At 50.5% G+C, this 24,874-nt stretch overlaps 2 protein-coding genes across 2 annotated transcripts in view; both read left to right on the forward strand.

Moving 5' to 3' along the window:
* Nucleotides 1-1,517: 1,517 nt before the first annotated feature.
* On the forward strand, nucleotides 1,518-5,166 carry BCDIN3D (BCDIN3 domain containing RNA methyltransferase). The gene is made up of 2 exons (XM_063359226.1): nucleotides 1,518-1,721; nucleotides 3,799-5,166. Exons 1-2 carry the CDS (start codon nucleotides 1,530-1,532, stop codon nucleotides 4,402-4,404), a joined length of 798 nt encoding a protein of 265 aa, XP_063215296.1. The 5' UTR covers nucleotides 1,518-1,529; the 3' UTR covers nucleotides 4,405-5,166.
* Nucleotides 5,167-7,262: 2,096 nt separating this feature from the next.
* The window catches only part of LOC134526902 (keratin, type II cytoskeletal cochleal), a 59,986-nt gene continuing 42,374 nt past the window's right edge, over nucleotides 7,263-24,874 (forward strand). The window contains exon 1 of the mRNA XM_063359222.1: nucleotides 7,263-7,371. The gene's annotated coding sequence lies outside the window, so the exon portion shown is untranslated. The remainder of the gene's footprint in view (nucleotides 7,372-24,874) is intronic.

Below are 24,874 nucleotides of genomic sequence, written 5' to 3' on the forward strand. Positions count from 1 at the left end.
TGCTGGGTAATGCCCTGCTGTGGGATGGCCTTTGTGGGAAAATAACTGAAGTGGAGCATTTCCATGCAAACAATGAGGTGGCCATGAGCATTTATATGAAGCATCATTAGTTGTTCCTGTAATTACCACAAACTGGATAAAGGGCTGATGATTCAGGCAAATTTCAACACTTGGCTCTTGAGGAACAGGGCGAAAAGTGGGACCACTCAGTAGTAGGACACAGGGATGTGGCAGAAGGGAGGGGACGGGGAGATTCATCAGGGTATGAAGGATGCTGGAAAGAGGAAGGGATCGCGCTGTTTCCCATGCCTACAGCAAACAGGACAGGAATTTGAGGGCCCTAAATACAGAGTCAGAGGAGACCTTGAAAAACCTGAATTCCACTGCCTGGAGAAGGGGGGAATTTTTATTTCCTTTTGCACTCCTTTCTGCCTTCTGCGCTTGAGGTATTTTGAGGAAGGATGGACTCTTGATGCCAAGTCGGCACGGGCCCTGCCACGGTGCGGGGGATCTCTACTGATCTTCCATGGCAAGAACCAAAGGCAAGATTCAGGCAGGACTCGTTCACTCACATTTCCGAGCTGCTGGCGCCCTCTGCTCCTCACGCTGTGATTAAAAAAAAAAAGCATAAAATTAAATCCAGGTTCCCGGTGAGTTATGGCTTGAGGAACCCCCAACAATTTCTTGTCATTTAGACAATTATTCCACCACCCCACGAGCCCTCCCCACCCGGGAAGAGGAATCAGGAAAAAACAAGGAAACTTGAATATTGAAATATAAACAGACTTAACAGAATAATACTAAATAATTGACATTAATAACACTAAAGAACCAGTATTGATCCCAATACCTATATAAAATACACAAGGACTATCCCCAGCCCGTTCTATCGTAGGAAGCCGGGCACTCCGGGCAGGGGACAGCCAATGTGGGACCCTGCGAGCGCTGCGGCTTCGGGAGGAAGGGAAGGGCTCAGGGCTCCGGCACCGGGGCGAGGAGCGCTCGGGATGGCAGCCAGCAAGGGGGAGAGAGAGAGGGGAGAGAACTCCTCAGCAAACTTCCTAATTTCTATGGAATGTGCCGTTCATGGTATAAAATAACCCTGTTGGCAACTTGGGGCAAGTGCCCGGGTCTCGCTCCTCCTTGTCCCTGCACCTGGCAAGCTCGAAAATACTGAGACCTTGAAACGCACCCCAGAGCTGGCGATAAAGTAAGTATTTTCACAAATTCAGATACTAGGGTTTTTTAAAAGTGCAGTTTTCCCAAGCATTAGAAGAGAAATTAGTCCTGTGTCGCTCAAACCAGGTTCCCTGTATCAACTTGACCCTAACACCTTCCCTGTGCCCACTCTTTCGCTCCTTTAACCATGAACTTCCATTTCTTTCTGCTGCCAAGCCCCGGGCTAGCTGCCTGCCTGTGGGGGCCTGCGCAATGCCCGCCGGAACCTTTCTCCCCCGGAACCTTTCTCCCCGGGAACGCTTCTGTTCCCGCCCGGTCCCCGCCCGCGCGCGCGCGGGCCTGAGGAGAAAATGGCGGCGCCCATGAGCGAGCGCTCTCCAGCCTCGGAGCCCGGTGCTGCTCCCTACGGCAACTTCCCCAATTATTCCCGCTTCCACCCGCCCGAGGGACGAGTCAGCCTCCTGCCTGGCGGGCTTTTGCGGAGCTTGTTTCCCGCGGCATCCCGCCCGCTGCTGGGGCTCGATGTGGGCTGCAACTCGGGGGTAAGAGAGCGCCTCGGCGGGCAGCGGTGGGCGGGCAGTAGGCCGCGGAGCAGCAGGCTTGAGGGCTCCTGGGGTGAGGGGAGATGCTGGGGTGGTGGTCTGGGTGTGGGGAAGACTGGAGAGGCTTGATGGGAGGCACTGGTCTGGAGTATCGGGGTATGTGAGAAAGACTAAGGGTAGGCACCAGTCTGCGGTATTGGCGGGGGCGCAGTGGGGCAGGCTGCTGAGGTACCAGTCTGTGGTATTGAGGGACAATCCAGCATCCGGAAAAGACTAGGGGTGAGGCACTCGTCTGGGGTGGTGGGGCAGACTGAGAAGATGTGGGGGATGACGACAAGGGCCTGGGAGAGGGGCCTGGAGTGTTAGGGGACAGTGTGGCAGATTGGAAAGGTGGGGAGGCACTGGTGTGGAGTGCTGGGGGCATTGGGGCAGGGTGGGGAAGCTGGGGCAGTCTGCGACCTGAGGTGTTGGAGGGAAGACTGAGAAGGTTGGGAGAAGCGCTCCCATGGGATGCTGGGGAGGAATGGGGGAAGACTGGGTGGGGGCAGTGGCCTGGAGTCTTGGGGAGCACTGAACAGGGGAGGAATGGAACAGCCAGGGTGGGGGTAGCAGCCTGGAACAGGCATGAGCCTGTGTAAAAGGCACAGTGGGAAAGCAGGGCTTGGGTGCAGCAGAAGACTGGTGGATGTCAGGACATCATTGGTGTGTGGGAAGGTGCCTCTGCAGGTCTCCTATGAGAGGAAAGTGAAGGCAGGGGTGGGGCGGAGCTGGTTGTGTTGCTTGGTTTAAGAGGCTGTATGGATGGGGCTCTCCTCTTTCCCACTGAGGCCAGAGCCTGCAGTGTCCTGGGTTCCTGTGTGTCCCGAGCACCGGAGGGCCTCTATTGTACTGCCCTAAGAGCGGGGGAACTGGACAAACCTGCAGCTAGAAACCATAATTTATTGTGTCTTGTTTAGTATCACATAATTTATCCATGAGACAGAACTTGAAACTGAAATCTTGGTTGCATGCTCTTGAAGGTCTTGTGACAGAGATGGTGAATCTTGTATAATTTCCCATTTTGAAAGTTCATTCTCTTTCTTTACCTAGTTCTGCTTTCTTCTCATGGCTTTTCCTTAGTGTGCAGCTTTGCTGTGTTGTAATTCAGAAGTATCTGTGCATCTCTGATGCATACTGGTGCAGTGTTTAAGATATTTTTTTCAGATGGAAACTATATCAGTGTATTAACTTAGAAATAATTATTCGTTCAGAATGAGATTGCATTCTGGCTGGGGACAAGAGTACTGCTGTTGCCATGGCTTCTCTTCCCCCAGCCCCCTGCCAGAAGGTTTGAAAGGCCACCTAAGGCATTATCTAAAGGACAATTTAGATCCTATTTCAGGTGAACTTGTAAAACAGGTCAGGTAAAAATGTTCTTAGTCTGGTTCTTTTGAGATGCAGAGACGTTCACCACTAGAGGACACTACCTGCCTGCCTGTGCGGGCTGTGTGCTCACAGCCGATGTCATTCAGGAACTTCATCAGATCTCCTTTAATGAATGATTAATGCGCTTGCCGCTTAGTGGCGCACTCTGTGAAAGGACATTCGAAGGCAAGCTCTCATGTTGACTATCTTTTGCTGCAATCTAATGGTCAGGGAATGTATTTTACTTTAGCAGAAGAAGAAATGTATTACTCTAAATTAGGCATTATAAATAGCTCTAAGTGTCACTAGGCAACTCTAAGGCTCACTTAGGGAAGCCAGTGAAGCCTTCACCCCCATGTTGGATGGGAATATCTGGCAAGATTCCTGTTACTAAAATTCATCTTTCCCATAGTTTTTGAAGCAAAACCCCAAATGTGGGGTGATACAGGCTTAATCCCAATCTCTGTTTGACTTTCTGGTAATCAGCGCTACCGTGATACTTCTTGCTACAGAAAAGAAGTTTGTCTGTGAGCTTATTGTTTTGAACCTCATCCAGAGAAAGCTCTGAGTTGGCGCTTGTACCTTGCTGCCGAGAGTGGGATCCTACATGCTTGGTGATGCGTGAACAAAGCAGCGCAGGCCCTGTGAACCCCTCTTGTTTTCCTTTCTGCAGGAGCTAAGTGTGGCTCTGTACAGGCATCTCCTTGGCCTTCAGGAGGGCGAAGGCAGCCTGGACCAGCCCGCAGCTGGAAAGGATCTGAATCTTCTGTGCTGTGACATTGATCCGGTGTTGATTGAGAGGGCTCAGCAGTGCAGCCCCTTTCCTGCCTCCATATCCTTTGCCAGCCTGGACATCATGGACTCCAGTGCCAGGGAGTCATTCCTGAGCTCCTACCTGGGCCGTTTTGGCCACTCTACCTTTGACATCATTTTTTGCATGTCTGTGACCATGTGGATCCACCTGAATCATGGAGATAGTGGCCTGATGGAGTTCCTGTCCTTCCTCTCCTCTCTGTGCAAGTACCTGCTGATTGAACCTCAGCCATGGAAGTGCTACAGGGCAGCTGCGCGCCGCCTGCGGAAGCTGGGCAGGAATGACTTTGATCACTTCCGATCTCTTGCTATCAATGGGGATATGGTGGAGAGGATAACCCAGATCTTAACGAAGGACTGTGCCATGGAGCTGGTGTGCTGCTTTGGGAGCACCAGCTGGGACAGAAGTCTCTTGCTTTTTAAGTCAAATCACGAGGGCAGAGAGTCTTCAGAACAGGAACAGTGACTGATAAATGGCCTCTCACATTCATGAATCCATAGACAAGGAATTGCTTGCTATTTACAGAGGCAGATCTAGGAATTCCTAAGTTGTATTGGAACCAGACCTTGACTTCCCTGGGGAGTTTGGGGCAAGTAATGTTTCTGTTTTTTCTTTTTTTTTTTTGCTTTCTATCTGCAAAACGTGGTGGCAGTTTTAACCTGCCTTGTGGGTTCTGAGGTTGCAGTTCCTAGAAAGCGCTCTTGAAATCAAAGTTGCTACATATGTACTTTCTATGTGTACCAAGAATATTCCCTGGAAGAAGACAGAACGTTCCCTTTTTGTCCCTGGAGCTCTTCAAGGAAAGGGAATGTTTCTGTTTACCTGTACAGTGCACTATTTGTTCTGCTTCTCATCATGTTTTCTGTATAAAATGCTCTTGGAAAACATATAACTTGGTTTATCAGCAATGAGCAAGTGAGTTGGGTCGTTGCAGAAGGTCAACAGGATGCTCAGAAAGGCTGTAGATGCCTCATCCCTGGAAACATTCCAGGTCAGGCTGGACGGGACTCTGAGTAACCTGATCTAGTTGAAGATGTCCCTGCTGATGGCAAGGGGTTGGACTAGGTGGCCTTTAGAGGTCCTTTCCCACCCAAACCATCCCGCCATTCTGTGATGTTGGTCAGGCTGTGATCAATGCACCTTTGCAGACGGAGGTTGACACTAGCGTTCTCTTTCTGTGGAGTGAAGGATTCCTATGGTAGAGCGTGTATTTATTTGTGTATAATAGTGAGTGCTTTTTGTAATAATATCCTTGAAATAAAAATAACTTAATTTTGTTAAAAATGCTGTGTTGGGTTTTTTAATCTTTCTTTTTGTTCACGTTGTTTTCAACATCTAAGCAGTCCCAGGTAACTGAGTTTATTGTTGTATTTACAGGCTCAGATGCGCCTTTGGTAAACTTGAAGCTATGTTTGGCTAAGGTTGAAGTATTATAACTTTCACTGGATTGCGGTGTTTTTTTCAGTAAAATCTAGGAAGAAAGAAAACTTGAGCAAAATGTCTTATTTTAACTTAATTTTTCTTGTTTTAATATCCCTACTAGCTTTAGTTCATATGTAGTGGTTTTGTTAATTTTGATTGTAAGTAGGAGTCGCACTGCCAGAGTGTTGTCTAAACAGATTAAAAAGCTCACTTGACTAGACTGACACACAGAAATAGATAACTGATGACTCTTACAAATTCCTAGGTTCCGCTGCTTCCTCGCTGCGAGGTGAGAGGGAAGCCCAGGTATGTGCCGTAAGCGTCCTGTTGCGAGAGCGTCCTGTCGCGAGAGCTCGGTACTAGATACAGGGGAGTGGAGGACGTCTCCTCCAGGAGGTGCTCGTGCCTCGCAGTTCTCCTGCCCAGGTGAGCCTGTGTGCAGGGGCAGAGAGAAACTTTGATTGCATTTTCCTTTATGTCCTTACTGGGACTTCCTTATTATTTACTCATGCAGTGATAGTGGAGGCGGGGGGGGGGAGCACTTTGATGTCCTCCGCAATGAGTTCAGATAAAACACTGAAGCGTATGAGTGTTCTGGCTGGCCACAGCCTGCTTGAGGAAAAGCTGCTGGGATCCATGGATGGACATACGAACAAAGCGTGTGTGTACGTGCACGTGTTTAAAGAAACTGAGTAGCGTCACAGAAAGGCTTTGAGGCTTTTCACATAAATGCAGCTTCCACAGTGTTCTGCTATGAAGAAAATATTTAGGACTCCCACCAGGAGTCCTGAGAGCTCCTCTGACCTCTCAGCTCCAAACAAGTGTGCCTTCCCTCATGGTGGTGGTTCTTAATTTTCTTAAAAAAAGACTTTTAAGTCTGGGCGGATTTTACTACGTCTGTGGGAGTGGAGGGAGAACCCACTTGTCATGTATTTTCCTGAGGGTTCACCCAAGCGCCTGATCTCTCTTGCAGCTAATTTATATCAAACATTTATCACTTTGGTAATTAAGCACCTCATCTGATGTTCATTGTAATCTATGGGGAAGCTCCACTGACTGGAGGGGTGTTGGCTCACCCAACGCTGTCAGGCAGCTCAGCCTCCCTTTTCGTTCTGCTTAGCTGCTCTTCCCTGTGTTGTGCGGCTGGTGGCACTGGAGTATCGTACAAGCTGTGGCCTTGCCCCTTGGGATGTTTCTGTTGGGTTGTGTCAATATTAGTTGCTGTTTTCTTTGAACTTTGAAATATTTATAAAACAAACCTGGACTTATCTGTTCAGTGCTCAAGTTTAAAGGGGTGAATGGGGTTTCTTGCTTTTCATTTTCCTCTGGGGATTTACATACTTGCCTGTGAAAAATTTTATGAAGAGTTGCTAAGAAGGTAGACAACCCAACAAATTACACAGGAGGGGTCCCCTGCACCCATCTAGAATGACCTTTCCCTTCAAAGAGACCCTGTTGTATGTTCCTTATGGACTGAGTGATAGATAAGTGTCTGCCTGGGGATTCTTTTGGGCTGCTGCTTGTAGAAAGACTGTGGATTTGTTTTTGCTTTTTTCCCAGCCTTTATATGCTGGCAGTGTGCAGACCTGCAAACTGGCCTGGTGTGTATGTAACAGTATGATGACCTCTTATCTGCCTCTCAAGTCTGCACTTTAAATTGCTAATATCAATATGTCCCACTGTCTCAGAAATGGCTGAGCTCCAAAACTAGGTCTGTTTGGCTTTGGCACAGCAGTGTGTTTGGTTTCTCATCCTTTGGATATTGCCACAAGTAGAGCTCAAAATAACATCAACACAAATCTTCCTGCAGTTCTTGAGATACTAAGGAGTTCAAAATGGAGTCAGTCCTTTAGCAGACAGGAGGGGGGAAAAAAAATAAATCTCTTTCCTTTTATTTTCAGCTTGCTGCTTCTGCTCTCCAGGAAGCTGCCAGGAGATGAGAGAGGTGGGAACCCGGCTCCATGACACGGGAATAGAAGAGAACCTATGGATCTCAGCTGCAGTGCTCACGTAAGGCTCTGGAGAGTTACGGGGTTTTATGTTCTACTCTCTCTGCATTTTGCAATGTCACTAAAATGTGTTCCCGGATCTCCTGAAGGCAGGACAGAAGGAAAGTAAAGATGAGGGTTAAAACCAACACTTCCACTCCCTGTTGGTGAGAGCAGTTTGCAGAGTTGGTTGGTAATTGTTTGACATAACGGCTGGTGAAATGGAGATGCCCCTTGTTTGTGTGAGTCCTGGGGGTTGTTACCCTTGTAGAGCTTGGGGTACCTGGGTTCAGGGGAGGCGCAGAGGCCTCTGCTTAAAGTACTGCTTTGCTCATCTCCTCCATGTCGAAGGATGGGGCCAGCCTGGTGGTGGTTGCTGCTGCTAAAATGAGGGAGATGCAACTTCCCTGTGTATGTAGAGGGAGGGCTGTGCTCCCGCTACTCAGCTGGGAGCATATGGCATCAGGCTGTGCTGATGTGTGGGTCCAATAGCTGTCCTGGCTTGCTAATGATGTGCTTGTTATTTGTGTGTGTGTCTGTGCCTGTGCACTGGAGGGTTAGTTAAGAGATCCTGCTTTCTCTTACCTATGCTTAAGGCTTCAACCCCATGGTTGCTTACATGAGCCTGCTAAATTCAATACCTGCACAGAGCACACGTAGCTGCGCATTTCCAAACAGACCCGAAGTATTGCACAGCATTGTGACAGGACTGTCAGACTACTGCCCTGTTCCATGCTGGCAGCAGGTGAGGAGTTCCCAAGCGAGTGCCTGGTGAAGTTCCCATGCTCTGTGGTTTGGGATTGTTGCTGGGCTCCATCAGACCTTGCCTCAGTTTTTCCATCCACAAAATGAGCTTGATAACCACCCACCACTGCAGAGATTTCTGATGTGGAATAGTGGCTGTATGTTTGCACAGCACTTTTGAGAATGAAAAATACCTATGAGCTGAGCTCTGTCATCAGCTGTGAGCTGTGCCATTGTTCATAATAATCACTGCAGCCACTTCAGATATTAATTAGATGCCATACCTTCAAAGTGTTCTGAAAATTAAGTCTCACGCCACTGCTGTGTAGCAAGTCACAGCTAATTATCCCTCTTCCTTGGATGGAAAAATCTAGGCGGAAGAGGTGTAGCATCTAGTTCTGTGTAAGCTAGCATCGAAGTTGGTGCTGGAAACTTGGAGGTTCCAGTTTCCGGATGATTCTGCAGTTGCTTCCAGCCTTAGTGGGAAGTAATATTTAGATGGAGTCAATGAGAGGTCCTTCTTTATTATATTTTATTTTTCTCTTGCTTATGCTAAGAGAGAGTTTACCGTTTCCTAGGTTCTTGTGCTGGCTAAGTACAAGGGATGCACTCAGTGGGGAAAAGTTTAGTGCATAAATATGGTGCAACAGCAGGATTTTATCAGTTTAATGTTGACAGCTGCCAGAGCGAATGACTGTTGTAAGCACCTATCTCCCTGCTGTCTGCTTCCCTTCTTACGCATTTATCTATTGACAGCCCTGCAGATGCTGTTCATCAGCATTTCTAAACGGTGACACGCTTTAAAAATGGTTTAATTCAACTTTCCCCAGAATGTGTGAGCAGCCCAGGAGAGGAGGAATCAAGTTTAGGAACTGAGAGTTGGCAGCAACATGTCTGCTCCCATAAGCAGCTTCCTCTAGCTGGAAACCCAGCAACTTGTCCCTACAAGTTTATATGGCAGAAGCTGTGGACTTTCGGATTTCCTTTGCTCAGCTGAGTGCAAGTTCCTTCTTGTTCTTCCTGGCACTTTGCTGCCCGTGAATTAAAGGAGAAAAGTGAGAGGTGTCAACTCGTGGAAATAGGGGCATCTGTTTCTGGCAGTGTGGAAACGTGAGAAAAGAGCAGCCACAAACCAAACACATGATGTCTTCACTGGGTGTGAGCCAGTTCTCTTGCAGAGTTTTGATTTGTTAGGCGAGCTGGTGGTGTGAGGAAGCAGAGGCCTTCTGGCAGAGTTGGGGGGAGTCTTGGTGGGAAAAGCAACCACAAATCCAAGGTAGCTCTGGACGTGTGCTGAAGGCTGGTGTTGTTTGGCCTTGTTGCAAATGAGGAGCACTTGGTAGGTCAGGGGAGGTCAGAGGGGATCAAAAAGATCGGTTGTTCACTTCCTTGCGCCCTGTTGGTTATGGGAATGGATGTGGCTTAGCCATGTACGCTGAAGTTTCATGCCCAGGCGAGATGGTCTGTTCGAGTCTCCAAGGCTTAGATGCAGTCTCTCTGGACCTAGTGGAGAAGCTGATAGGTAGATAAGTGGTGTGTGGGAAGCTTGTCCTGCCATGGGGCTCCTTCTTTAGTCTCCAGAGTTTCAATGCAAGCATCTTGGTTTTCTCATTAGATTCACTTGTGTTAACATGGGCGGGCGGTTTGGTATCCCACAAGCCTTTGCACAGAAATCCCTCGGAGCATTATGGGCAGAAGCCTTGCCACCAACTCTTTTATCAGTTCAGGCTTGAGTTTCTTGGATTTAATTATGTGGGAGTGTCCCTGTTACCTTAGAGCTGGGTCACCCACTAGGTCTGGACTCCAAAGGGGTCTTGAGTTTGAAGAAGAAAGCTTGGGGTCCTGATCTGGGGTCGGGATATGCTTATAGCGCTCTGATGAGAACTGAAAGTGCTCGAGTCTAAAAGGCCTTTGCTCTTGGTTGGAAAGTATGGGTTCCTTTCCTAGGCTTGTCACAACCTCATTGCAGACCTTGGGCGGGCTGCTCGCTTCCTTGAAGCTCTGATCTTGCGCTCTTGATTTCGCTGGGAAGCATAACCTGACATCTGGTGTGATAAGCTCTTGTGTGAATACAGAATGCTATGCAGACCTGATCTGTTCTGCCCAGACAACCCGAGTTCAATCGGCTGGAGATCAGGCTTATCAAATGCTTTCAGCTGCCTGGGTTTTTATCCTGACTTGCAACAAAACTGCTCCGTCCTTGGATTCTTCACAGAGCGGCTTGAGTCCGAGCAGAAGGTTTTTATTCTGAGTGATAATGTTATAATGTTTTCAGAGTAGTAGAGCTTTCTAAACTCCTTCAGTGTAGTGTGAGAACCTTGCTGTGAAGCAGGGAAGGTAAAGAGGGATCTTGCTCATGTTTCCATAGCAGAATGGACTTTAGATAAGTGTCTTTGTAGTTGGTTAAAACCCCCTTCATCTAAGTCATATATGGTGGGCCAAAGATTAGACATGGCACTGCAGATCCTCTGCTCTGTTTCTTGTGGAGTGCTTCGTGATTCCATAATAATTAATTCTGGTTTAGTGTTGCATGAGGAATTTATGCATCTTCCATGTGAGTGACAAGGATTTAGTTAGAGCTGAGTCTGAGGGTGGTGTCCCTTCTCGGCCTTCTTGGTTCCCCTCCACCCCTGGGGTCAACCCAGAGACTCTGAAGTCCGTGAAACACGTAGAAGCTGCTGAAAGGCAGCTTTATTACCCCAGCAGCTGAATCCAGGAGCAGTCATGCTGCAACAAGCCTGCCCTCCTGAGAGAGAACAAGCTGCAGGGTGACACATCAAAAGAGAAGGGCAGCTCTGTGGTGTTCTCTGCAGAGATCAAAAGGAAGTAAGCAGGGCGGCTCCTCTCCTGGCTGGCCCTTGAGACTGCTCATCTCTTTCTCCGTGTCCCTTTAATCTCAATTACCTTCTAGAAGATCAGTGTTCCAAGCATGTGAGGTGGTGGTGGGAAAAGATCGTCTATGAAGTGGCTAGCATGAGGGAAGGGATCCTTGGTTGCAAGTTGGGGAAGAATTCCCTTACCTTTGTGAAGAAAGCATACAGGAGAGTGAAGGTTTTAACGTACCCTTCTAATACAGCCAGCATCTTAATGTGCCAGCAGAGCAGTTGACGCAGCACGAGCATAAAAGGGCGCAGGAGAGCTGGGTGCGAGCTGCCCTCTGTGGGGTCTGGTGTCAGTCTCCACCTAGGGGACATCCATCCCCGTCTGCAGCTGCTGTGGCTTGACAGTGCTGGGGCAGGAGGTCTCCTCTCCAGGGCTGCCCTTGGATTATGTCAGGGATTAGACCTCGCCGCTGCCGGTGCGCGGAGGCAAGCAAATTTACAGGGCAGTATTTGAAAGTTGTGAGGGCTTTTCAGGAATGTGTGTGGTGGCTGTTATCCAGGGCTCTTGGATCTGCTGGGATTGATTTTTCTGGGGTAACTGCTGCATTCCCTGTCTGGACGTTCCCAGCCTGACCAGTGCTGGCTCCTGTTGTCCAGGGTGGCTAAGTAGGGCAGATGCTGAATTATTTATTGTCCTTCATCCCCTAGAGCAGGACCTGCAGTGCATTCCTTACTGACTCAGGTTGAGTTTTAACTCCACATCTTAACCATTACTTAAACAGGTGTTGCTTAGTCTTTTCCTCAAAAAACCCACAGTTGTTACTCAGGACAAATGCTTGACAACGGCTTTTGGTTTGCCCTGGATAATTTCTGAGCTGCAGATCACCTCTTTGGACAACCTTGTCCTTGGATCAGGGCAGCCACGGTGACCTGTGAAAGCACCTTTTCTACCTTGCCCCACATAACCTTGTGGCACTCTCCGAAACGGTGTGGCTTCTTCATGACATCTTGTACAGAGCTCAGGGCAAGCATTGCCTTCATGGAAAAGCTGTAAGAGAGCAGAGGTGTTGAACCTGAGAGCATGGGAATGGGTGATAAAGTATTCAGCCTTGAGTGGAAAAAATACCGTCTGAAACGCTGTGGCTCAGTGAAATGGAACGTCACAAGGGACCTCACAAGAGCGGTGAGCGTTCTAGCAGCTTTGGAGAAGAGGGAGGAAGAACGGGAGAGTAAATGTGGATGAGACTTGGGAACCAAATTAGATATTCCTGGGGTACCTCCCTTGTATTTATGTGCTCTTTTCTCCTGACGATTCTATTATTAATGCTGGAAGCAGAAATCTCATCTGACCTTGAATAACATCAGTGCAAAACTGATTTGGGGGTCCAAAGGACGCATTTACCTGAGCTGTAGGTTGAAGAATAGAATAATGCAAAGGAAAAAAACAGGCCTGTGCTAGGGCTTTCCCCTGGCGCAAGTTTCCCAGGTGACTAGTTAGTGTCGCAAACACTGGTCTTTGCCTTTGGGGGAGGTGGAGAGCAGAGAGCTGCTCTGCTTCTCCGTGTTCTCTCTTGATCTGCGTTTCTAGCTGGTGCTGTCACCAGCAAACTCGCTCTGCTCTTTGCCAAGGCTGCAGGTCCTGGCTGGTACCTGTTCCCTGCTCTGTATATGTGTGTCTGCATTTTTTCCAAAGACCAGCTTCAGCTGGTTTGTGTGAAGTGCTGACTTAGGCATTGTGCAGAGCATGACTCAGAAGGGTAGAGGTTTAGGGGAAAGGGAGGAAAGCCTTTTTAAGGAGTTGTAAGCTGCAAACAACAGCGAACAGTATTGGTAGAGATGGCCTGGTTCTCTTCCAGGTTCAAAAGGAAGAGTATTAAGGACTTGCAAAGAGCTGGCACAGCTGCAAGGCAAAAGAATGCTTTATTGAGTGTGTAAATGCTTGTAAAGCCACTGGTAAACCTTGTAATGTTGTGTATGTGCGGGCGTGTATGTAGACACTGGGAGGAGAGGAGGGACACACCAAGAAGGTACACGGAGGTTTCCAGAGGGCCTGATGTTCCCTGTAGAAGTAGGTTGATGACGGTCACAGTTGTCATCAACAGAGCAATGGTTGATGCAGAACCTGATTCCCTTCAACTCCCTACTTTGATTTCAGGGTCCAAAGCAGGTGGGGCCCACTGAGTCCATTGCTATTGCAGCACCTTGTGTGATACCGTCTAAGGGCAGTCTTAAAGACTTTGACTCTTAAAGAGCAGGGAAGCGCAAAGGGAGCATCAGATCTCTTAGAGGGAGGCCATGGAGAATGGCTCACCCCAGTTCCTCTCTCTGTGATATGTCTATGGATACCACGTAACAGAAATACAAATTTGGTTGTGTGATAAGACGGGAGAAGGGCTCAAGTTCCTCCGTCACGGGAACTGCTTTGCATGTGCACCTGCTGTGGGGCAGAGACACCTGCGCTGTGGTTGCACGAGGGCAAAACAGGAACTGGGGGGCAGCGAAGATGGCAAAAAGCAGGTTGGTCTGCGCCTGAGGGGCTGGGGGAAAGGAAAGGGGCGGTAGATGAGCTGTTCCTGAATATAACGCAGAAGTTAAGCACCTCCACATATGGGAGAACACCCTCCCTTCCCTTCCTGTGGCATTTCTCTGACAAGATGTCAGGGAAGGCACTTGTCAGACCATTTGCTGATGTGGAAGCTTTGAAGCCTGCAAGATTTGCCTTCTGTGCAAAACCCAGCGAAAGAAGATTGGAGCCGTCTGCCCTGGTAGCAAGCAGTTCCCTCCCCACGGCCATGGACGCCGTAAGATCAGAGCTCAGCAAATGCACAAAGGGAAGCGCCAGGCAGGGTGCTGCAAACAATGCTGACAAAGCCCTCTGGGGCTGGGCGGTCCGGCCTCTGAATTCTCCTTTCCCAGCGAGGTGGAAAAAGAAGCCTGAGCTGGCTGCATCTCCTGAGGTTCCCCAGCCCAAGGGCCGTCTGCCTGCCCCGATCGCTCTCTGAACGTCAGAGCAGTATTTGCATGGACTGGGGGACATGACTGTGTGCCAGGAGGCTGCTTCTACCCCAACATACCTGGCTAAATCCATCCCGGCTCTTTTAGGAGCACCAAAGTACCTTTCTGTCCTTCCCTGGCGTGGTTCATGGAGTGTAGTTGGGCACTGTGATTAACTCTAATGTAGCCCCGGGAATTCAGGAAAGCTCTTCCAGTGTCTGAGAAGTGGAAGGAGTGCTGCTCTGTAGAGCTGCTTCAGAAATCTTCACCAGGGTTTGTAGCATGCAAGGCTCAGGGCTCAGCGGGTGAGCTCCGGAGCTAAAGACCCACTGAATTTTGCAGGTTTTGGGTTTCAGGTGGAAAGGCTGGAATAGCGTGTTAGAGGAATAAAGGCCAGTTGTAAAATGGAGAGCCACATCTGAAACTGGATTTGGATCTCACTGCAGACTAAACAAATGTGATTCTGCGAGGCTTCTTAGATGATAAACATTGAGAACAGGGGCAGTCATGTACATATGCATTAGATGTGTCTGTTCTGCTTTGCAAGAAGCAGCTGTTTGTTGTGAAAATGCAGAAAGTATTTGAATTTTTTCTTATGGGGTAGGACTGAACTGAAGAACAAAGGAATGCTGCCAACCTTGGTTCCAACCTCACCTGCAGGAAATGTGAAGCAAAGAAAATAAGGGGAGTAATGTGAATTGGAGCTGAGCTACCACACTAAGATGAAGATCTGCTGTAGTAAAATTAGCAATGTACACAGGATTAGCTTAACCTATTGGGAATCTAATGCTAAAAACACCTGGTCAGACACTACAAATTCTGTATCTGTTAGGGGTTTTTTTTTTTTTGGTGAGGGGGAATGTTTTTGTCCCTTCTGCTTAGCAGCTGGAGGTGCAAAGGGCACCTGGTGCTGCTGAAGGAGATTCACTCCAGGCTAATTAAGGGCCTTTCTGTCCCTCCTTCATCAACCAACAGCCAGGACCTGCCCCAAGCATTCCCCTTTTCTTGCTGCCAGGCCGCATCTCTCCTCAGATTTCCAGTTAAGTGGTGGCATTGCTTAGAGTTGAGCTGCACAGCCCATGCTGGCAGGCCAGGGCGTTCAGAGATGCTTCCGCACGTAGATGCGTTTGTGCACACACTGAAGATGCAGGTGTAGCCTCAGATGCTGCATTCACATGCACAGATTGTTCCTGGGCCTTTTAACCGTGTGCATTCACACCGCTCTGTGCAGCGTTTGCTCCCTCTGGTCTTTCTCTTAAACTCCAGAGAGTGAAGAAAGAAGACCCCTACGGGCTTTAAGTCCTCCCTCCTTTCCAGCCAGCAACTGGTAGGCTGTTTTTCCTTTTTGTATAATCCTTGATTCTGTAGTGGAAATCAGTGTTTCTGTAGCAGCTGCCCATGTCTTTCCTGAGCAGCATTACGTGCACATTCACACTGGTCTGTGCAGTGTTTGCTCCTTGCAGTCTGTTTTCTCTTAAACTAGGCTATCTGAATTGCTCTCTGCTTGATGTTATTGAGAGACAAGAGCATGCAGAGAGCATTAAAAGGTGAGCACAGAGGGAGCTGGGTGGGATCTGTAAGTGATCCAAGGCTCCATGTCAAAACATCCCCACCCCATTCCTTGCATGGCTAGGATGGTTTGCAAAAAGCTCAGACTTCTCAGTAAATTGCAGAGAAATTGGCACAAAATTAACTCTGAGGGGCCCAGTCCAACTCCCATAAAATCCACAGGGAGTCTAGTCCTGCTATACTGCTGTGGCCAATACTGACTGGAATTTTGCTTATTCCACTTAGGTTTAAGCTGGCAGAGAAGGGGCAGATGCCAATGCTTGTTATTGGTGGCATAAATCAGGAGCAAGGTGATGGCGTGGTGTTGAGAACCGTCAGGCTGAGGTTAGTCTTAATTTTCCGGCTCTGCTGCTTGTGGACAGCAGCGTCCTCAATCCAGTTGCAAGCTGGTCCCAACAGCTCTGTCCCCTTAGCGCTGTCAAGAACCTGCTTCAGGTACAAACCAAGGGGAAAGCTCAGAATCAGAGCTATGATGATAGCAGGGTTTTAGGAAACTCAGGAGTAACATAAGTCTGTCTGTGCTGATGATGCCTCTTCCCTGTGCAGGATCTGGATGGACAAGCATAGTCAGGCTGCTATGAGTTGTTTTCTTTCTTCGAGTGAATAATTGGGGGTCTTTCCTGGTTGGGGTGGCCATAGGATTGGAACGGATCAGCCTACTTCAGGAAGGGGAGGTTGAAATGCTGACCCTTCCCAGAACTGAGTGGTGAATAGCAGATGCGGCCAAGAGGCAATTTCCAGTTGGGAGCCAGGCTTTTTACTAGTGCAGAGGGCTGGAGCATTGCTGTAGTCAAGGGCTGGTTTATAAATTCGGTGTTACCCTGAGTTGCTTCTTACTCTACTTAAGGTCTTATTAAGGACTGAGAAGCTTCCAGCAAGGCTGAAGTTCATATTTCTGGGTTACAGTCAGGCATTTTGTATTGAATTTCATCCCTGCCAACCACTGAATCCTCTGGCCCAACTGGGATCCCTCAGGACCTTACAAAGTCAGGGGCTTTTCTCTGGATCCACTTGTCGGTGTTGCCCTAGATAATATGTGTTGTATAATCTGCAGAGCACACTCCAGATATGTACGTGGGCAAACCCTCCAGGGAGAGCTGAATTCAGCGCTCAGGTCAGAACGTGTCCCGTAGGTGTTTGTTGCCATGAGTATGAGCTGGCTGTCCGGAAAGCTGCCAGCGGAGCATGGATGGCTGGAGTCCTTTTTCATCCAGAGACTCCACAGCACTTGGTGCACTCAAAACTGGGTTGGAGAAAGCACGAAGACGGAGGCTGAACATCAGTCCGTTTGTGGGAGCAAAGGGTTTGTCTGATGCTAGCTCAGGGCTGGCTCTTAAGAGGGGTAAACATGCTGCATGCTGCTAAATTTCAGGTTTCTCTGGGCAAATCCAGGGCTAAATGAACTTCAGGATTTTTTTTTTAGTGCATTGTGATCCACTGCTTAAAAAAAAAAATAAGACATTTGGAGTTGTCCCCCCTTGTCTAGTCTTTTGGGGTCCCAGTTTTTGAGTGTTTTCTGTTGTTGGTAGGCCAGAGCTTTGGTCAGAATTAGGAGAGCACCTGTTCCATGTTGCCCTGACTTCAGGAACTGGGACTTAAAGCAGCGTCACCCACTGGGAGAGCTGGCACTGGGGGCATAAACTAGTGCAGCATCACCACCTTCAGTGAAGTTACACGGGCTTCTCTCCAGTGAAGTGCTAAGGGAGTGCGGCATTTACACCTTGCTGAGGTCAGTGGGACAGGCAGGTGTAAATCTAGAGAGGATCTGCAGCTATGGATCTGAATTGGTGTTACCTTACTCCTTGTCTTGTCTTTCCGACCCCTGCAAACTATACAAGAGGCTCCAAATCGGCTTTCTTTTGCTGGTAGTGGAGTCTTTCAGCCCTACTGCACTTACCCTGCACATAGGAGCTGACACATCACTTTGGCCACATGATAAGGCTCTGGAAGAGTTGGAAACCGAGCCCTAGATGTTTTATATTCCCTTTTTTAAGTGTGAACTCTTTTCCTCTGTGTGTTGGTGGGACAGCTCAAAGGGGCCGACATTTGTTGGGTGGCAGAGATTGCTGGCTGGGGAAGAGGGTCTTGGTGTTGCACTGGGACATTACCAGCCTGGGAAATGTTGGAGGCAACAGAGATTTTGGGACTCCTGGAGTTGATCTCGGTGTCATAGAGGCAGGTGAAGCTGTGCACATGGGCGTTAGGGAGCTGGGAAATGTGCAGGCGAGGTTTGCTAATGCTAAAAAAATAGCCAGTCCCGTTTCCACGAGCAGAAGTTGGGCCCCGATGGCACCAGCCCCGCTTTGCACGAGGAGGCTGGGTGCTGGGAGAGTCTTGTGGAGGAGCGCTTTGTGCAGAGGGGGCTGCCTGGCCCCGAGAGATCCCCTTGCAGGGCTACAGGCAGCCTGCCCTGACCCTCTCCCCAGTGTTCCCAGCTCCGTTTGCTTCCTGCGTCAGAGCCCCTGCCACCCGCCCTGTGGTGAGTCACGGCTGGGATTCCTCAGCTCTGAAGTGGTTCCTTTTTTTTTTTTTTTTTTTTTTTTTTTTCTTTCTCCCCCTCCCCAGGTGCTGAGCTTTTTTCCAAAGCCTTGAATTGAAGGGTGTGTCTCTGAAATCTCGCAAACACGCGCAGGCCCCGGCAGGAATGGGTGAGCACCGTTCCCATTATGTTATGAATACCTGGCCGATTGCCATGGGGATCCTGCCAGGCGGAGCAGCCAATCTTGAGCACCTAGACCTGCTGAGCTCTGGGGTTTTGCTCCTCTCGCTAAGTCATTGCTTTGCGGAGATGGACAGTTTTAATCTCCTCTCAGCAACAGCCATGTTTTTGTACTCGCTTGGCCTGCTGTGGTGTCCTGGTTCCCACGGTTAGCAGCTTCCCAGGGGTGGAGAGTTGAGCAGGCAGCTCCGGCAGCTGGACTGCCCATCCTTGTGTGTGACTCATCTCAGCCAACCTGCCGTCTCAAATATTTTTTGTTGCCCTGCCCTATGCACTGGGCACTGCCCCAGCTCACCCAGGCCCCTCCATGGATCTCAACTCGATGTGCTGCATGAGGTTTGGAGGCTGCCTGGCGTGTTTGTGCATTGCAGAGATCTGTCGGGCTGGGAGGGAGCACAGCTGGGTGCTCTGGGCCCAATCCATCTCCATTTCCCAAGGGTGGACATGTACCATGTGTTGGCCTTCTTCCACCTCCCCAAATGCACCATGAGCACTTGGTTGTTCCTGGTGAGGATGGTGAGGGATACGTGATGTTTAAGTAGCCGTGCTTAAAGCTGGTGGAGAGGGTGCAGCGGCTGAGACTTCAGCATGAGCTCTCAAGTAGACAATAAACTCTGAACCCCAGTTACAAGCTTTGGTTGCCAATGTCTACAAAGGCCTAAGGGAGCAGGCTGCCTGCGCTAGCAGTGTCTGCTAGCAAGGTTAAGCCACCAGTGAAGATCTGCAGTCCGTGCCGTGGTGCGCTGTTGGGCTCCACAGTTGGAAGCTGTCTCAGACTCAGCTGGCATCTGTGCAGAGAGAAGATGACGGGTGTGAGGTTGTAAATGGTCTCTGGAGCATACTGAGCTTGAGGTGTATGAAACCTGGTACAGACAGGCCCTGATCTGAGCTGCAAAGTCTCAGTCCTGATCACTAGTAGTAATTTGACCCGACTTTCTGTCTGTCTTCCTTTGTTTGCTCAGCAAAATGGACACCAGCTCACGCACATCTGTCCTTGGCATCACGACTGCACTCTGGCCAGGCTGGCCTTCCCAAGCCCCGATCAGCCTTCCACGCTGGCAAGAGGAACATCCCCATCTCTGCTGAGACCTGACGCAGGTTAGCACAGGCCACAATCCCCACACCCCTCCTGCCAGGCAGGGACAGTCTTGTTCGTGCCCATCTGTGGGCAGAGCTGCTGCTTTTCCCTGTGCCCCTTTGCTTCTTGCCCTGGATTCCCAAAGACTCCCACTGCCACAGGGTGATGTTGCTCTGTAGCATAAATGGCGGGTGCGTGGAGGGGAGAGCAGGTCAGGAGGTGCTGGGAAATATTGGTTTGACTCAGGCCTTCCAGGGAATGAAGCATTGTCCTCCCACACACACTGCTCCCCACCCTTTTTGCCCCCACGCCAGGGCTCTCTCCTCCTGGAGGGCTGTGCAGGATTAAATATGGGCAAACATCAAATGGCCAACCTTATTGCCATTTTGTTTCAGGTGAGGCTTCCTCCAGGCCTGTGACGGCCTTGTGGATATGCAGGAATGTGGGTTGGGTGGGGAGTGTGTTGAAGCAGCAGCTGCTGTTGCCTCGCTGCGCTGCGTGTAGGAGTCCCTGGCATGCCTGGAGGCGGAGGTGTGGGACCTGTTGGCACTCCCAGCCGTCAGCCCAATGGCAGCGAGCTGACACAACTCCCCTGGAATCTGTCCCGCTCTAACCAGGATTGTTGGCAGGCAGGTACCGAATCTTGGCAGCACAACAAGGGAACGCTGGTTGCTCTGAAATTCTTGGGCTCGTTTGGTCAGGGCGCTGGCATGTGAAGTCATGGCAGAGTTGGCACATGCATCGCAGAGGTGGGCAGTGGGACCTGGAGACAGGACTGTGGGGCTGGAGGCTGGCTGGGCTGGCAGCTCAGGGTCTCTGCCGTGTCCCTCCTGGCTACTAGCAGCTTGGATCTGTTTTTTCTTCTTCCCTAACCTGAGTGCACCAAGTGATGTGCCAATCTTGTCCTTCGTTACTCCTCTCACCTTGGGCTGAGGCAGTGAGATGCGGTACCAGGACCGTGAGCCACTGGGCTAGAAGGCTGCCAGCCCTGTCGCACGCTGGTTTTGGTGCTGCTGGGAGTCCCAGCTGTGACGGGACAATGCATGGAGTCCCCCCATGATCCAGTTACCCTGAACCAAAGCCAGGCTGAGGACATCTCAAAGGTGAAGCTCCCTTGGCAGGTCTGTGCAGGCTCCTGTCTCTCAGGCACTGTCTGGGAGGTAGAGACCCCAGGGCTGCCCTGAGCCAGCCAGGCGCAGGTGGAGATGGGAACTAAGCAATAGGGATGGCTGCAGGACAAGAGAGGAGGTTTTTCACGTGTCTGGGATGGTGAATAACTGGAAATGGTTGAAAGAAAGGGGTAACCCAGCCTTGCGGCAGACACCCTGAGCTCAGCTTGGGCACCCTGGGGTGTCTGAAGGGCTGCAGGAGAGGAAAGCCCTGACTGGGCCACTGTCCCCAGTGATGAATTCACACAGGGCAGAATTTTCCCCCCGTTTTGTGCCAGGCAGGGAGTGGGCTGCGCGGAGGCGGCCTCCCCTCCCCTGCTGCCGGGAGAGCCCTGCACACCTGGCCGAGGAGGCAGGGTGTGGGCAGGGGAGGGTGGGCCCTGGCAAACCAGGCAAGGCTCAGGTGTTCGCATTCCTCCCTGGATTGGCTGCGGAGAGAAAAACCTGGCCTTATATGGTCAAAAAAGCCAGTGCCGGCTGCTCCTCCTCCTCCCTGTGAAGGGCTGTGTGGAGAGGTGTGGATGGGCTGATGGGGTCGGGCATGTTTTCCTCCACCCTTCCCTGCTCTCCCCTCCCTTCTCCAGGTGCCCTGGAGACAATTACGGCATTGGCTTTGTAGCCAGCCCGGCTGATTTCTGGGGCTTGCGAAGAGGATGGTTCCCTCCAGTGAGTGTGGCTGGTTTTGTGTCCCCCAAGGGACAGGGAGGTGGTGGGTGGGCAGACAAGGGTGCCCTTTGGTGGGGCTGGAGATCCCTTCAAGCTCAGGTAGACAGTAGGGACAGTACAAATCGCCGCCTGCCGGATGGTTAAGCCTTTTTCCTGCTTGTTAAACTCCCTGCTCTTTGTCCTGGGCTGGAGCATTTGGTTAGAAAAACTAAATTATATCCCCTTCAACTTGATCCCATCTTAGGCTGCAAGCAAAAATAGGAGTAACTGAAGCACAGTTTTGTCCAAGATCATGCAGGGAAAGGAAATTAAACTTTTCTTTTTGCCCAGGGTTTGGGGGAGTTCCATTTCCCAACATCTGACTTCTTGGGGTGAGCTGCTTGAATCCCTGGAAATGGCTATGCCAGGCATCAGACCTGGGAGATGAGCCTGGAGGATCCATATTTCTCCTTCTGTCTTGTGCCCTGTCTCCTGGAGTTGCTCCAGGCATGAGCTGGAACCAGGGGGAGTAGCTATGGGTGAAGTGGGACTGGCAGATTAAACTGGGTTGGAAATTGGAGCAGGCTTGAGGGTATTTTTGGAAGAATGCAGTTGTACTCAGTGGGACTAGGTGTAGTGGAAAGTCTCTAGAGCTCTAGGCCATCCTTTCCCTACCCCAGGAACACATTTCCATCTCACTTTCCACACGTTTAACGACGCGGAACATGTGGAGGGATTTTTCCCCCCCTCCGGTACGGAGCATGAACTCAGCTTGTGCCAGACTTCCCCAGTCTAAATTTACTTGTCTCTGTGAGCCCGGCTGCTCAGTGCCCTGGGGAGGACCAGAAGACGGGCTGTCTCCTTCGAAACCAGGTCCGTGACCTGTTTTAATGGAAGCCTGGTGGGTGCTCTCTGCTTCTGTCCAAAGGAGCATCCCTACACCTGAAGGGAAGGGAGAGGTGGGAGAAGAACCAGAAATTCTCCCACGTGCAGCTGGATCTCTGCTTCCTGGGGAGCAGATGGGCTGAAGGCTGACTTTCCGATGGAAAATGTGGTTTGACTCCCTAAAATTATTTTTAGTGTTTTCTTGCAGGATTTAGCCCTAAAAGGATAAATAAGTGGTGTGTCTCTGCTGTCAGAAAGGGCCTGTGGCCTTTTCCACAGTGGTGCTGGCAGCACAGCCCCCAGCCAGAGCTTTCGGTGTTAGTCACCAAAACCAGACACCGAGGAGGGGAACCTGACAGGTTGATTCCCTGGACTGGTGGGATCTGATCGAGGGAGGTGTTTCTCACTCTTGGTAACTCTGCTGGGAACTGATTTTCCTTCCCCAAGGGGATCCCCAGACTGATTCCAAAGTGTGTGTGGGCTGTGAAGGAATGAGCCCTCCGTCTGTGTGGAGAGAAATGAACTGGGGGCAGCCAGGCTGGGTTACAGGCGTGATTTCCACCAGGATGTGAGCTCTTGGTGGATGAGGAACATGTTTTGGGATTGGGCAAACCCCTGTGCCTCAATCCCTTTGTAGCCACCATTGTACCCTCCTGAAGCATCCAGGGAAGGATCTCGACCATGCTTTGGTCTCCTCTCTCTCACTACCTGGGAGCTGTTTTCCCTTTCTCCTGGGAGGCTGGGATTGCTGGAAGGAAGGAGGGCGTTGTTTGGGATGTGGCAGTTTGTAGGATCCAGCGCTTAGAGGCCTCTGTGCCTCCTCTTTGGAGGCATTTGCAATGGTGTCACCTGCCCAGGAGAGGGAGCCTGGAGCTCACACTTGGGTGCTCCCCACCCTGGGAGGCAGCAGCCCAGGTATGCAGTGCCCTTAGATGTGGTCTGAGGCTCAGGCTCTCCCTGCTTGGAAGGCAGCAGAGGAGCCCTGCTGCTTCCCTCTGTCTGCTTTGGCTTGTCTTCTGGACTCCAGCCCAGTTGCTGTTGTGCAGACATGAATATTTCCCCGGTGATCTTCCCTGCCAGAGTCTGCCCCACCAAAACCAGCTCTGCCCCCTGCTTTCAGCACACGGATTTATCTGGCCCTGGGTTTCGCCCCTGGGCTCTGTCTCACAACTGGGCCATGTCCTGGACATCTGATGTCTCCTTTCCCCACACTTGGGCAGATGCTCTAATCTTTGGCTCCAGACAGGGTTTGAGATCATCTTTGGGAAGCCTTCTGCAGTTGAAACTGATACGGCTTTACCTGGAGATGCCTGAGCTTTGGATTGCACAGATGTAGCTCGACAGATAACATGGATGAGATTGCTTTTATTCCACAGATACCCTTAGCAGCAGCTAGATCTGTTGGCTGCCGTGTTGGTTACTGTGCTGCTCAGCATCCTTGCCCTTGTAGGACTGTCTCCCAGCACCGCAAAGGGGAGTCTGAGATCCCGAGTTGGTGGTACTGCCTGCTGTTTCTCAAGGGGGCCAGGGGTGTGATGCCCTACGCTGGACAAAGAAAAAAGATGCAGAACTTCCCCAGTGAATTTACCAGGTGGGTTTAGGGCTGGTTGTGTCTCTGATATAAGAATAGCTACAGAAATTAGCCCTGAGGAAGGGGCTGGTTCTTCAGATGAAGTCAGTGTTTAAGGGGTAGTATGGTGGAGGGGGAGGGACGGGTGCACAGGCAGATATGGGTGTCCTGAAGCAATGTGACTAGCTCAGGTATAGCTCAGCTCCCATCAGTGGAGTGCAGGAATTACTCTGCTGCATAAACTCGTTGCCCTGCTATGATGTGGCTTGATAGACACTTTCCAATTGTCCATGGGGAAACTGAGGTACGGGGCAGTGAAGTGACTGAGGCAGTGAAACGCTCATCAGGCCCTTTTCTCCTGGGTCCTAGAACAGTGAACTGAACACAGAGTCCAGCTTCTTAGTCCCCTGCTCTGGCCTCAGGGCTCTCTCCTAGTCCCCTGGGTGGTGAAGGCTCCTGTGCAGCCTTCTTTTTTTCTCTCTTATGCTTCCTTCAAAGCAGCAGAAAAAAAATAATAAAAAAAATCCCCAAAAAACATATGGCAGGGGGGGAAAGCAGCTACAGACTCTTCTTACAGGACTGGGCTGCTATTGAGCCCCTGCCCTTTCCAGCCCGGCCGTGAACACACATCTCTGACCACCCTTTCCTGTAGTTCCCCCAGATGGAATGTGCCGGGCTCCCAAGCCCTCCCTGTCCATTCAGGTTTCATTCTGGGCAACACTGGCTCTGTGTTTCTCCCTCCCCTCCTCGCTTGGAGCCTCAGCCCCTCCCTGCCTTACAAGAACGTGGGCTGCTCAGAGCACTCATTCATCTTCTGGGCCTCTCGCTCCTTGGATGTCACACAGCCTCGCACAAACCCAGCATTGTTCCTCCAGCTGGAAGGGCTTTCATTGAAGGGTTCTGCTGGGTCCTGCCTCCAGGGGAAGCTCTGTGCTAAAGTGCCGTCTCCTGGGCTGGGAACAGCCTGTACCACTGGTAGCTCACTCATAGCTCCCACCTTTCCCATCCCTGCCAGTTTGAGAGACCAGATTAACACCTGGGGGCTCTTTCTGCTGGCCTGGACTGTCTTCCCCTCCTCTGCCCATGTACCCCTTGAGCTGACCCTGGAAGTGCAGTGTTTCTCTCAGGTGGGCAGCAAACAGCAGAGCAGAGATGCTTGCCATCTCAGGTCCTCTAGCACCTCTGGGAGCCTTGTCTGCTTTGGATCTCCCAGGTTAAGTCCCTTACAGGAGGGTGGTTTTGAGCAAGGAGCACCGAGAAAACCCCTGGGCTCTGGAAGGGGCACTCTTCAGAGGGGCTGCAGGGAAGCGTGGTTCCCCAGGATGGATCT

The sequence above is a fragment of the Chroicocephalus ridibundus genome, chromosome 24, assembly GCF_963924245.1.
Source record: "Chroicocephalus ridibundus chromosome 24, bChrRid1.1, whole genome shotgun sequence".
NCBI lineage: Eukaryota > Metazoa > Chordata > Aves > Charadriiformes > Laridae > Chroicocephalus > Chroicocephalus ridibundus.

What these genes read in the sequence shown, in the direction of transcription:
- BCDIN3D (XM_063359226.1), top strand. Translation starts at nt 1,530, where the DNA reads ATGGCGGCGCCCATGAGCGAGCGCTCTCCAGCCTCGGAGCCCGGTGCT. An exon ending in ATGTGGGCTGCAACTCGGGG is followed by an intron (nt 1,722 to 3,798) that starts GTAAGAGAGCGC and finishes TCCTTTCTGCAG; the next exon opens with GAGCTAAGTGTGGCTCTGTA.